The sequence below is a fragment of the Podarcis filfolensis genome (genome assembly GCF_964270895.1).
Source record: "Podarcis filfolensis genome assembly, chromosome: 3".
Classification (NCBI taxonomy): Eukaryota; Metazoa; Chordata; class Lepidosauria; order Squamata; family Lacertidae; genus Podarcis; species Podarcis filfolensis.
The window spans coordinates 13,489,960-13,502,616 of record NC_139606.1 but is presented as its reverse complement, the minus strand read 5'-3'; the positions used below and the strand labels follow the sequence as shown (position 1 = coordinate 13,502,616).

Below are 12,657 nucleotides of genomic sequence, written 5' to 3'. Positions count from 1 at the left end.
GCATTTTCAGAACGGTTTTTATATGTGTGTAGATTCCTCCTAGGAATCACCCAGATCACTTTCCTGTATTATATCTGTATTGCTTTTATGTTATCCCACCCACGACATGCCCACAAAAAATAAGGGAAAACCTACACACCCGTAAGCACCAGGACATTCTTCTCATGGGAAAATTCTGCGGACTTGCACAAATTCTACAGCTGCCCTAGATTTAAGAAGTATCACCAACACTGCTCAGTACAATGGATATTTATAGCACCTGGAAATAATTGGTTTCAAGTTTCTGTAGCAGGATAGAGTCTATTTTTTAAGCAAGGAGATGGTTTCAGATCTGGATGACTGGAAGAGGGTAATAAAAAGTCAACTGCAATGCAGTAGGGTAGCTGGACTCCCACTTTCCTGAAATGTACATTAATCTTCCAACTTGTTGCTAAAAAATAAATATATGAAAACAAATCCATTCCCAAATGCAAGACAGAGTGGTCCTCCTGGTTGAATACTTCAAGCATGCCCTGTACTTAAATTACATAAGCAAAGAACAAAGCAAAATTTCCATTGCAGTTCAGGATAACATGATTCTTGCCCTTTTCGGTACTGGATCCTTTCCGTCCTAGACATCCTTGCAGGAATTGCACAGTGATTAATGCAAAATAGCACCCTGTTGTAACAAACGGGCTTTCTCCATAAAGTTCCTCTTAAAGGGCATCATAAAGTCATCGAAGTCCACCTCATAACTAAAACGCTGCCGGCGCATCTCTCTCTTCCTTAGAAGGTCTTGGGTCGTTGCTTCTGGACTCCAAGTCTTGAAAGAGAAAAGGATCCCATAATTAAGATTCAGCACGTAAGGGTTATCCTTACATACATTTCTTAATGGAAGGAAAAAAGCATGGTTGATATATTTTATAACCACCCCCTCCCATGCCCCCGCCATGCTGAATTTAGGATTGAAAGAAGCATTCTTTTGTAGCCTATGGAATAGGTTTCTGGTGTGTTCTTGGTCATAGTGTGTTTATGGTACCCAGAAAGATTTGCAACCTCCAATTACTATCTCGCTTATTCCCAAGTTTTATATTTTCCAGGCAGCTTTCTTTTCCAGAAGGATATTTTCAGTGTGTTTCCCCACCCCTAAAAAAATGTTTATGGGTACTTTCATTTTCCTACTCATATTGAAATACTGCCCCTCAATGAGGCCAAACTTAGATACACAAAATGTTTAGGAGTATGTGTACCCCTGCGTCCCCCCAGAAAAAAAGCATTGGATATCTTTTTTCACAAACTGAACCCCTCCCCAGTACTCCTGGGCTCTGGAATAAAGTTAGCAACATCTAGCTGTAAAGGATTCAGAATTATGGAGCGGAAGTACTCCAGCAGAGTTGAAGCATCATATACAATCCTGTCACCTACAACTCCCAATAGGGGAAATATTCAAGAACAGAATCTCTTTGTGATCATTTCCTCCCCCTCAGATGAGTGGAACACTAAGAAATAAGCCATTCTACCACATTCTTCCCCAGAGACCCACTGGGGTGTTAAGATCAGCAGAGGGAGCTGGTCTTATTTTGCAGACATACTTACCCTCTGTGGTGTGAAAGTGATATTAACTTTCCTTGTGGCTCCTCTGGTTATCAGTGAATTCAGATGGACAACATTATCCTTGAGGGATTCTTTCTTCTCCTCGAAGAGAGATTTCTCAGCGACTGTTTCCGACGACGGTAGAACCTTAAACACAGAACATCATCAGTTGCACAAGTGTTTGTGTGTGTCGTAAATGTCTCACGCAATTAGCCGGAAGAGGCCTTTTTGCAACCCAAGTTTCTCGTTATGTGTCAAAATCCAAAAGCAGGGGGCTGTCGCAGTAGGTATGGGGGTCATGGAGGCTGCTCCCCCCTTGCAATGTGAGCACTGATAATAATAATAATAATAATAATAATAATAATAATAATAATAATAATAATAATAATTTATTATTTATACCCCACCCATCTGGCTGGGCTTCCCAAGCCACTCTGGGCGGCTTCCAAAAAAATATATATTAAAATACCGTAATACATAAAACATTAAAAGCTTCCCTAAACATGTCTTCTGAAAGTCTGGTAGTTGTTGTTCTCTTTGACATCTCTTTGACATGTAAAAACACCAGGCAGGCTCCACAAATAACCCAGAGATGCATTTTAAATAAAAGCACACATTCTACTCATGTAAAAACACGCTGATTCCCAGACCGTCTGTGGGCCAGATTGAGAAGGCAATTGGGCCGGATCCGGCCCCTGGGCCTTAAGTTGCCTACCCCTGTAGTAAAGATTTCTTAGTTTACAAAACTATGTGCATTGTCTCTTTTTTCAAGTTGTGCTTTCTACAGATCAGTTTCATTTGTTGTGAGACATTAGTGTTACATACAATGTTAGGTTAGGAAGAAAAGGGGGGATGCGGGGGAGGCGTGGGGTGGGGTCAGGCGGCAATGCTTCTATGCTTCTACTTAGTGTACGTGTGGGGTTTTGTGTCAGCGTCACTTGTGTGGGTTCTCTTACTATTCGCTAGTTGTGTTTCCTTGGTGGTGAGAAAGCTTGGGGGTGGTCTAGGGTGTGGGTGGTTGTCTTTGATTGGCTGTAGTGAGATTTGTTTTTGTGTGTGAGTAGGGTGTGTGTTAGCCAGAGTGTGGGGATCAGGTTAGCCAGATTGATTTGTATGTTGTTGGCAGATTCGTGTCGTTGTCTTGTTGGGCTGTGTATGTGATAAAGGGGAGCTATACTAGGCTGAAGGCATCTTCTTCTATTTGTCCCTGTGTCAGCTTCAGTTTATGGGTTAGTTTTTCTAATAAGGCTGTTTCCTACACTATTTGATACCATTGGTCCATCCATGCTTACTCCAGACAAGTCTCTCCAGTGTCTGGCTATGATGCTTCTGGCTACCATGCAAGCTGTTGAGGTCTTCTGCTCCCATCACCCCCTGGCCAAGCTGCCTGGGGATGACGAGAGTTGAGTCCAGCAACAGCTGGAGAACCCACCATTGAAGAAATCTCTTGTGCAGAACCATGGCATCGCCTTACCTCCTCTTTCACAGACTCTTTCGACGCAGGATCTGGCATCTTTGCCTTGGGAGTGGCAGGCGTTGCTGGAGTGGTTGGGGCTCCTGAGGCTGCTGAGGCTGCTTTGGCTGGTGTCTTTGGCTTGGCCCCCTTCTTCCCTTTCTGCTTGTCCCCTTTGCTGTCTGGTGGCTTCGGCATGCGGTCCAGCGTGTCTTGAATGTAGTGGACCAGCCGGGTGTCAGCATAAGCCTTTGCAACTTCCAGAGCGTTTTGTCCTGTTTGAAAAAAGATGGTGGCTCAGTATGTGAGGGCAGTGGCGTTCTTCTGCCTGATGCCAGAGTGATTCCATGTCACCAAGAATACAGGGACAGAGTGGGATGGGAGCCCAGAGTATTTGGGTGATAAAGATGCTATTGAGATACAACTAACCTGGGTGCATAAAGTTCAGTGGTGAAGCATTGTAAAATGATTGGATTTTGAATCCATTGGCGCCTACCTCTTTCTTATTTATTTATTTATTTATTTATTTATTTATTGACATTATGTACCACCCTATACCCAGGGGTCTCAGAGCAGTTTACACAGGCTTCCTCAACCTCGGCCCTTCAGATGTTTTGAGACTACAATTCCCATCATCCCTGACCACTGGTCCTGCTAACTAGGGATCATGGGAGTTGTAGGCCAAAAACATCTGGAGGGCTGAGGTCGAGGAGGCCTGAGTTTACAGAATAAAATCAAGACATAAAACCACAAAATACATAATAGAAATAAAAACAACAACCCAATAGCCCCCTCCCCCAAAAAAACCCACACACAAGGGCGTAGGATATAATCAGATCAACCAAAGGCCAGGTTAAAAAGAAATGTTTTTGCCTGGTGTCTAAAGGTGCATAATGAGGGGGCCAGACAAACTTCCCTAGGGAGAGCATTCCACAGACAGGGAGCCCCATGGACTGCAAGAAGATCAAACCTATCCATTCTGAAGGAAATCAGCCCTGAGTGCTCACTGGAAGGACAGAACTTGAAGCTGAGGCTCCAATACTTTGGCCACCTCATGAGAAGAGAAGACTCCCTGGAAAAGACCCTGATTTTGGGAAAGACTGAGGGCACAAGGAGAAGGGGATGACAGAGGACGAGATGGTTGGACAGTGTTCTCGAAGCTACGAACATGAGTTTGACCAAACTGCGGGAGGCAGTGGAAGACAGGAGTGCCTGGCGTGTTCTGGTCCATGGGGTCATGAAGAGTTGGACACGACTAAATGACTAAACAAAAACAACAACATAAGCTGGAAAGAGTTATTTTTTTAAAAAAAGAAAAAGAAAATGTAAAGGGGCAATGATTCAAATTCCTGTCTAGGTCAGAAGTTACTGATGAAACACCATAGCTAATTTAAAGGTTGCATTGGCTGTCAATTAGCAGTAACACAAAGGTTTTACCTTTTCTGTTTGTCAGCTGAGGCTTAGCACCGGCGTTGACCAAATGATGAACCGTGTCCAGTCGGCAGCTCTCAAGGCCTCTCATCAATGGGGTTCCATAGTTGATTGAAATAGCATCTACTGTTGCTCCAGAATTGATGAGCAGTTCAGCAATATCCTGCTGGCCTGCATGGCATGCATGGTGGAGAGCAGTCCACATGAAATTGTCTGTTGCGTTCACATTAGCCCTGCAGGCAAAGAACAATTGTTCTCTATATTAGAAATATGCTGTTTTGTCACATAGGGACATTTGAGGAATTTCATTTCAGTGAATTCCAATGAGAAGGGACCTGATTTGTGTTAGGATCCATCCTAGTCTCGTGTAGGACCCTGGCAGAGACACATGCCCGACTGGCATGTTCTCTCCCTCCTGGTCGATTGTTCGGGAGCTTCAAAAGCTTTCTTCTTCCCGAACATCATAGAGACCGATGCCAACAGACATCAGCACACTTAGGGATCCACAGAGTTTGTGCAGCTTGTGTAACAAACCTCAGCAACTCAGCATTTTGGCTAATCTACTTTATTTATATATAAACATACACGGAGCACTGCAACATGGCTCCCTCTCTCTCTAGCATCAGACAGCAAAGAGAAAAAGAACAAAGGACAATCGTCCCACTTCACGGAACACAGTAACACAAACGTCCTGTCTCCGTCACTTCCCATTCCGTGGAATGAAAACATATACCGCCATGTGATAGACAACAATCCCATGATGGCAGACAAGGAGAATGAATCTCCAATAATTTGCACACACCAACGCCGCTTTCTGTTACAACTACTGCAGTGCCTGATTGACATGTAAGCTAACAAGCTATAGCTTAGGGCCCCACTCTCTTGGGCCCCCCCAAAAAAAATTAAAGGAAAAAACCATACCTGGATGTACATTTCCAAAATATAAGATAAAAACCAAATAAAACAAAACCTATATACAGCAAAAGTGTTTTGTGGTCTGTAGGCTCCTATGATGTAAGTAATGAGTCCATAAATTACCATATAGCATACCGTATTTTTTGCTCTATAAGACTCACTTTTTCCCTCCTAAAAAGTAAGGGGAAATGTGTGTGCATCTTATGGAGGGAATGCAGGCTGCACAGCTATCCCAGAAGCCAGAACAGCAAGAGGGATTGCTGCTTTCACTGCGAAGCAATCCCTCTTGCTGTTCTGGCTTCTGAGATTCAGAATATTTTTTTTCTTGTTTTCCTCCTCCAAAAACTAGGTGCGTCTTGTGGTCTAGTGTGTCTTATAGAGCGAAAAATACGGTATATTCAACACAAAAAACAGAGACAGTTTGCTCCTGTCAAAGGACAGCTGGACATATAAAGGGCCCCATTACCTTCAGTAGCTTAGGGGCTCATCAAACCTAAATCCGGCCCTGACCAACTGCCATTATTCATCACCACAATGATGGTACACAATTGTCTGGGACTGGGTAGAGGAGGAATGGTGAAGCCCACCTCCCCAGCCTGACCCTTCAAAGAAGAAGACCATTCAGAATTACAACAGGGGTTTGAGGGAGGTCACAGATGACAGTTGGCTGATACATTATCACTAGAAAGCATACCAGACCCACCATCTCCCAGAACCCAGCGAGTCTTAAAAATAGGAGAGCAAAGGGCCTTCAGCACCAACCGTAGAAGGGATGATGATTGAGGAAGTGGGAGAGAAGCGGAGATTTACTCGGAGCAACACCATTATTCCGAGAGGCCACATTTCTAAGCCTCTCTCTGTGAATATTGAATAAAAGCAGATGATAAGGATTTTCCCTTGTCTTGTCCATTCCTGGCAACCAGCCATGGGGGTTGGTTCCTCCGCTGCCTGACAACAGTTGATGCAACACCTTTCTTTAAGCCAATCTCTAAGCGGTTTGCCAACAAGGTCAAAGCATCCACATACGGACGGTACATTTAAAGTACATGAGTTCCCTGGAAGAACCTTGGAAACTGTAATTTACTCCCCCCAGAGCTACAATTCCAAGCACCCCATAACAAACTACCTTTCCCAGGATTCTTTGGAGAAGTCACATGCTTTAAATGTGCTTCAAAGTATATGTAAAGGTAAAGGTAAAGGGGCCCCTGACCATTAGGTCCAGTAGTGGCAGACTCTGGGGTTGCGGCGCTCATCTCGCTCTATTGGCCGAGGGAGCTGGCGTACAGCTTCCGGGTCATGTGGCCAGCATGACTAAGCCGCTTCTGGCGAACCAGAGCAGCACATGGAAACACCGTTTACCTTCCCGCTGGAGTGGTACCTATTTATCTACTTGCCCTTTGACGTGCTTTCAAACTGCTAGGTTGGCAGGAGCAGGGACTGAGCAACGGGAGCTCACCCCATCGCAGAGATTCAAACCACCGACCTTCTGATCAGCAACCCCTAGGCTCTGTGGTTTAACCCAGAGCGCCACCCACGTCCCTCAAGGTATATATACACAGTCATATACTGCCTTTCCTCCAAGGGGCTAAGGCTATCATGCATTGCATTCTCCCCCACCCCATTTCACTCTTGCAACAAATCTGAGAGTTAGGTTAGTTAGGCTTAGAGACGGTGACTGACCTAAGGTCACCAGATGAGTTCCATGGCTGAAGAAGGATCTGGCTGTGGATCTCCTCAGTCCTGGTCCATTGCTCCCACCATGGTTGGAAACGTAGCTCCTCCAGTCAAACATACAATCTTCCATGACAACTTGCCTAGGCTGTCACATCACAATGGTCACTTATGTTGGACATAGCCATTTGTCTTCAACTCATGGGTGAGGACACACTACTACTGGCCTGCAGCCTGAACTAAGGTGGGAGACAACAGCACCTCTACCACAATGAACACACAAAGAAATGGGTCTCCAACCCATGTATCTTTGGGTTAAAGGAAGGATATGAAAAAGTTGACTACTGTTCTAGCCCGTCCCTTTGGGTGCAGCCTTCTGTTGCTTCCTTCACAACCATCTTGTGAAGTCGGATAGGGTAAGACTTGGTGGCCTGTCCAAAGCTACCCACTACTTCTTGGTAGTGGCGCCCGCCCTGTGGAACGCCCGCCCTTCAGATGTGAAGGAAATAAGCAGCTATTTTATCTTTAAAAGACATTTGAAGGCAGCCCTGTTTAGGGAAGTTTTTAATATTTAATGCTGTATTGTTTTTAACACTTGATTGGAAGCTGCCCATAGTGGCTGGGGAAACTCAGCCAGAAGGGCAGGGTATAAATAAATTTATTATTATTATTATTATTATTATTATTATTATTATTATTATTACCCACTGTCAGGATGGTGTCAGCGGCTCCTGCCTGGTTGCCCAGGAAAGTATCAAGACAGGGAAAAGTTTCTTACCCTCCCTTTTCATTTCAATATTACAAATAACCTAGCCTCTTGGATGAAGGCATTGTCCCGAGTGAATCTCCACCCTCTGTTTCTCCCACTTCCTCATTTGTCACTTCTATGGGTGCTGCTAGGTGGCCCTCTGAGCTCTTCACTCTCCTACTTTTAAGGCCTGCTGGATTCTGGGACATGGAGGGTCTGGAATGCTTTCTAATGACACCATATCGGCCAGCTGCCATTTCGCTCCTGCCTCCTCCTCTCCCATTATTTCCCAACTTTCCCCCTCATCTGCCTCTGAGCTGTGACCTCTACCCCCTGTTGTAAATCTATACTGTCTTCCTCTTCCTCCTCTCTCGAGGGGTCAGGATGCGGAGGCGATCTCCACCATTCCTCATCTGCCCAGTCCCTGATGCCCACTGACCTTTGTGTCTGCACTCTGTCAACCGCAAAATTCTGAATGCCCTGCGCAGGGCATGGACACACCCCTCATAAATTGGGGGATGTATCATCACTGAAGCAGTCAAGTACAACATTTTCCTGTTGCCTAGAGCGGACACCTAGGGGAATGTGGCTCCAGACAGGGAGGACTTCCTGCCATACCTGCTCTGGAGCCTGCTGCTCTTGTGTATGACCAGGTGCATGAGCTTAGCAGACCCTGTAAAAGGGCTAGCCACACAGCCATATTCCCCTTTTCTCTTTTCAGACTTCTCTCTTGGACCTCCTCTCCTGGCTCTTAGCCAACACAGGGGTCATCTTTACAAGAGGATGGAAGCCACAAGGTAGAAAGTCTGAGATGTAGCTCAGACTTCTTTTCTGTACAAATGTAACTGTTACCCCCAAGATCAAGCCTGCCTTCAGATTACTGCTGTGAACTGAATGTAAGTAAAACTTTACTCTTACTTTTAAAGAAGACTGTATTGTGTTGTTATTATTTTAAGAGGGAAATAAAAGGGGGAACTTACCAGGAACAAGCCAGACTGGATTGCTTAAGTTAAATGATTCCAACGAATCCATCAACTTGTTCCCAACTATCTGCAAGGGAATGTGCTCTTCTGCTTGCTCACTGGCGTGAGTGAGGAAGGATAATGTTTCATCAATACATCCTCTCCTACCTTCCTCAACATTCCCACATAAATCCCACATTACTTGTGTCTACAGGGCTGTCTCCTATGCCCACCAGCCCAGTAAGCCACCAGAGGAAGTAAACCCACCCTCTTTCCAGGAGAAACTTCACCACTTCAATGTTCCCACTTGCGCAAGCAGCCATCAAAGGAGTTTTGTAGAAATGGTCTCGTATGTCCACTGATACCCCTGCCTCAAAGGCTTTCTTCATGGACGAAAGGTCTCCGTCTTTAGCGAGGTAGTTGATGTGGGCGAAAGTCTTCAACGGGTCGTCAATGTACCACCACGAATCATCTTGGATGGGGTGCTCGGGAGGGTGGTCCCGATTGAACCGGTTGCAGTCCGTCACGTTCTTATAGGTTTCAATCATGTACTCGGGCGGCCCACCATCTGCCTGCCGCGGGTACGCACTCTCCGGAATGACGCAGATTGGCATAGGGGCGACAAACTTGGCTTTCCTGCCTCTCGCTTTCTTGGGTTTCTTCTTCTTGGGGCCATAAGACGTAAGGAGAAAGGCTTTCTGCAAGAACCGGTTGCCTTTAAGAAACTCCTCGAACTTAATCCCTCCTGCTCGCGTTTTCTCATGAGCCTGAGCAATTGTCATTAATTGTTCAGCCTCCACAAACGGACACCTCTCTTCGATGATGGACACAAAATCTTCCTTGTTCACGGCCCCGTCCCCTCGATCTGCAATCTCAAATGCTTCGCGAAGACTTGCCTGGTGTTCTACGGTCCAGTCGTGTAGCCTAACAGCCCAGGGCGGGTTGGGGTTCTTCACCCCAGGCTTGGGCTTGGAATATTTGGCATAGCGCCGCTCAATCTTACGAATCTCCTTACTTGCTGCTTTGAATCCACCGTCTTTAGCCACCTGCCTCGGGGTCTTTTTCTCTAGGTTCCTCCATGTAGGGTCAGTGCCTAAAAGGCAAAAGTGTAAGTTCCAATGAAGACAGCTCTAAAATCTTAGAAAATGAGTCAAAAGAAAGTCTCAACACCTGGGGAATCATCAAAACCGTGGTTGACTCGTTCATTTTATGGCTCTCAAGATTCTTACGGAATAGAGGTGACTAACCCATTCTGGCCGGAGGGCCACACCCATCCTTGATCAACCCTTGGGGGGGGTCACATGCAGTTGGTGGGTGTGGCCAAAGGTGGGTGTGGCCACCCCACATTCTTTCACACACTCCCTTGCTTGGACACAAGCACCACACACCAGCACACAACCTGCTCACCTCTGTGGATGTGCGAACAATCCACAGGCCACCCCACAAATTAAATGTCCATATCATAAATTAAAGCATTGCAATATATTTGATATTACTTAATATACACAGTTAATATATTTGATTAAATACATATTGTGTATTTAACAGATTCAATACATGCAACCAGTAAACCAATTTCATACGCAAACAGACGTGGGTGCTTTTTCTAACAACAAGATTTCACACAAAAATTTCTTAAGGCTTTAAGATGTCATTTTCCTGAATGTTGCTGAAGGCCGCCAAACAAGGCATCGAGGGCCACAGCTGTGGGTTGGACCACCCTGATGCAGTATATTACAGGCACCGAAACAAGATTGCTCTGTTCCTGCTTGAGTGCAGTGGATTCTTGTTCACTGAATCAGGTGACTGAACCCCTGAGTTTATCCTGGGGTTGGGGGGAGCCCTTCATACTCAGACAACCATCCTTTACCTCTTTGACCTATAAATCTGCAACACTCTGCATAACCCCCAGCAGCAGCGTAATGCAGTGGCGTGTTTCCGTTCATGGCTATCAAACCCACATCTCCATTGTAGGCGGAAATAAGCTTCAGGATCTGCGAAGCAAAGTCAACACCATTAAACCAAGACAGACATACTTTAACCAAATGTACTGTACCTGTTTTCTTCTCAGAAAAATTGCAGCAAATGGATGCCATTTAAACAGTCTGAAAAGCTGTAACTATATAAGCTGGGGCACCAGAGAAAGGCCTAATTCAGGGGTCAGCAAACTTTTTCAGCACGGGGCTGGTCCACTGTCCCTCAGACCTTGTGGGGGCTGGACTATATTTTCTTGGGGGAAATGAATGAATTCCTATGCCCCACAAATAACCTAGAGATGCATTTTAAATAAAAGGACACGTTCTACTAATGCAAAGAGACACTGATTCCTGGACCGTCCACGGGCTGGATTTAGAAGGCGATTGGGCCGGATGTGGCTCCCGCGCCTTAGTTTGCCAACCCATGGCCTAATTAGTACTTGTAATGGTGAGAGGGCAAAATTCCTGCACAGAAATACCTCCACTTAAGGCAAGGGCTGGAGCACCTGCAGCCTTTCAAAATTTGCGAGACCACTGCACCATGCTCACTGGGGCTGATGGAAATTGGAGTCCAGCAACGTCTGGAGCATAGCTGTCAACGTTTCCCTTTTTTAAAGGGAAATTCCCTTATTCCGAATAGCATTCCTCACAAGAAAAGGGAAAAGTTGACAGCTATGGTCTGGAGAGCTGAAGGTCACCCACCTGTGGTTTAAAATAAGCCTTTTTCTCCTTCTGACAAGGGCCAAACTCCATATCACGTGAAATTTGCATTTGTGTGGGTGTTTCAAAACAGTGCCCAATTTAGAGCAGCGAAGTTGGCTTCCCCTCATTGGGCGCCAAGCCGAGGGGGTTCCAAATTGAGAAGATCCATCACTGAGAAGATTCCTTTGGGGGTGCTAAATTTTGGCCTCGCTACCAAAGACGGCCAAAGCCCACCGCTATCCCGTACGAGCCCTGCGTGGGGAGCTGTGATCCACAACAGAATTGAGGCACAGGCAGAGGGGAGTTTAATCCTCTTTCCATCATTGCTGCAGTGACTTCCAACATAAATCCCTTCTCCCAGCTGAAATTGGCAATTGCCTTGAGACAGAAGTTGCTATTACGCAGCTTCACCTCTTGGGCAAATAGGAAATTTGAGGGTGGGCTCCATTTTTTTTATGGTATGGCACAAACCCACTCCCAATCTAGATTGGGCCCTTTGCAGCTGCTATTTTTAAAAAAACCACACAAAGACATATTGAATATAAAATGTAGTATTACCCAAAGGGATGTGGGTGGCGCTGTGGGTTAAACCGCAGAGCCTAGGACTTGCCGATCGGAAGGTCGGTGGTTTGAATCCCCGCGACGGGGTGAGCTCCTGTTGCTCGGTCCCTGCTCCTGCCAACCTAGCAGTTCGAAAGCACGTCAAAGTGCAAGTAGATAAATAGGTACCACTCCAGCGGGAAGGTAAATGGCATTTCCATGTGCTGCTCTGGTTTGCCAGAAGCAGCTGTATGCCGGCTCCCTTGGCCAGTAAAGCAAGATGAGCGCCACAACTCCAGAGTCGGTCACGACTGGACCTAATGGTCAGGGGTCCCTTTACCTTTATTACCCAAAGGGATCATCGTTCTGACTCTTTAACTAGCAATCTGCCACTTTCAAAACCATCCTCACGACTCCTCACTGCTCTCCAGATCTTCAAGATTCTCCCGCCCTGAAGGAGGCAGAGGCTGAGTGGTGCTGGACAGCACTGGCTCTTCCTTCAGGGCAATGACCCTCAGGCTGTGCAGGGGAGAAGGGAAAACCCCAAGTTATCACAGCACACAAAAAAGGAAAAGGTAAAGGACCCCTGGATGGTTAAGTCCAGTTAAAGGTGACTATGGGGTTGTGGCGCTCATCTCGCTTTCAGGCCAAGGAAGCTGGCGTTTGTCCACAGACAGCTTTCTAGGT

The 12,657-nt window shown here is 46.0% G+C and overlaps 1 protein-coding gene and 1 long non-coding RNA gene across 4 annotated transcripts in view; one reads left to right on the top strand and one right to left on the bottom strand.

Annotated features, from left to right (window-relative positions):
* Nucleotides 1–234: 234 nt before the first annotated feature.
* ANKEF1 (ankyrin repeat and EF-hand domain containing 1) overlaps nt 235–12,657 on the bottom strand; it is a 28,969-nt gene continuing 16,546 nt past the window's right edge. For all 3 annotated transcript variants that reach the window (XM_083606852.1, XM_083606853.1, XM_083606854.1), the window contains 6 exons: nt 10,623–10,746; nt 9,020–9,845; nt 4,463–4,689; nt 3,047–3,300; nt 1,576–1,719; nt 235–802 (listed from right to left, as the gene is read on the bottom strand). In XM_083606852.1, coding sequence (XP_083462978.1) covers nt 641–802; nt 1,576–1,719; nt 3,047–3,300; nt 4,463–4,689; nt 9,020–9,845; nt 10,623–10,746 — 1,737 coding nt within the window. In that variant the 3' untranslated portion in view covers nt 235–640. The remainder of the gene's footprint in view (nt 803–1,575; nt 1,720–3,046; nt 3,301–4,462; nt 4,690–9,019; nt 9,846–10,622; nt 10,747–12,657) is intronic.
* Nucleotides 7,053–9,096, top strand: LOC310759597. The gene is made up of 3 exons (XR_014546448.1): nt 7,053–7,458; nt 8,512–8,686; nt 8,967–9,096. It is a non-coding gene; the product is annotated as an uncharacterized lncRNA (long non-coding RNA).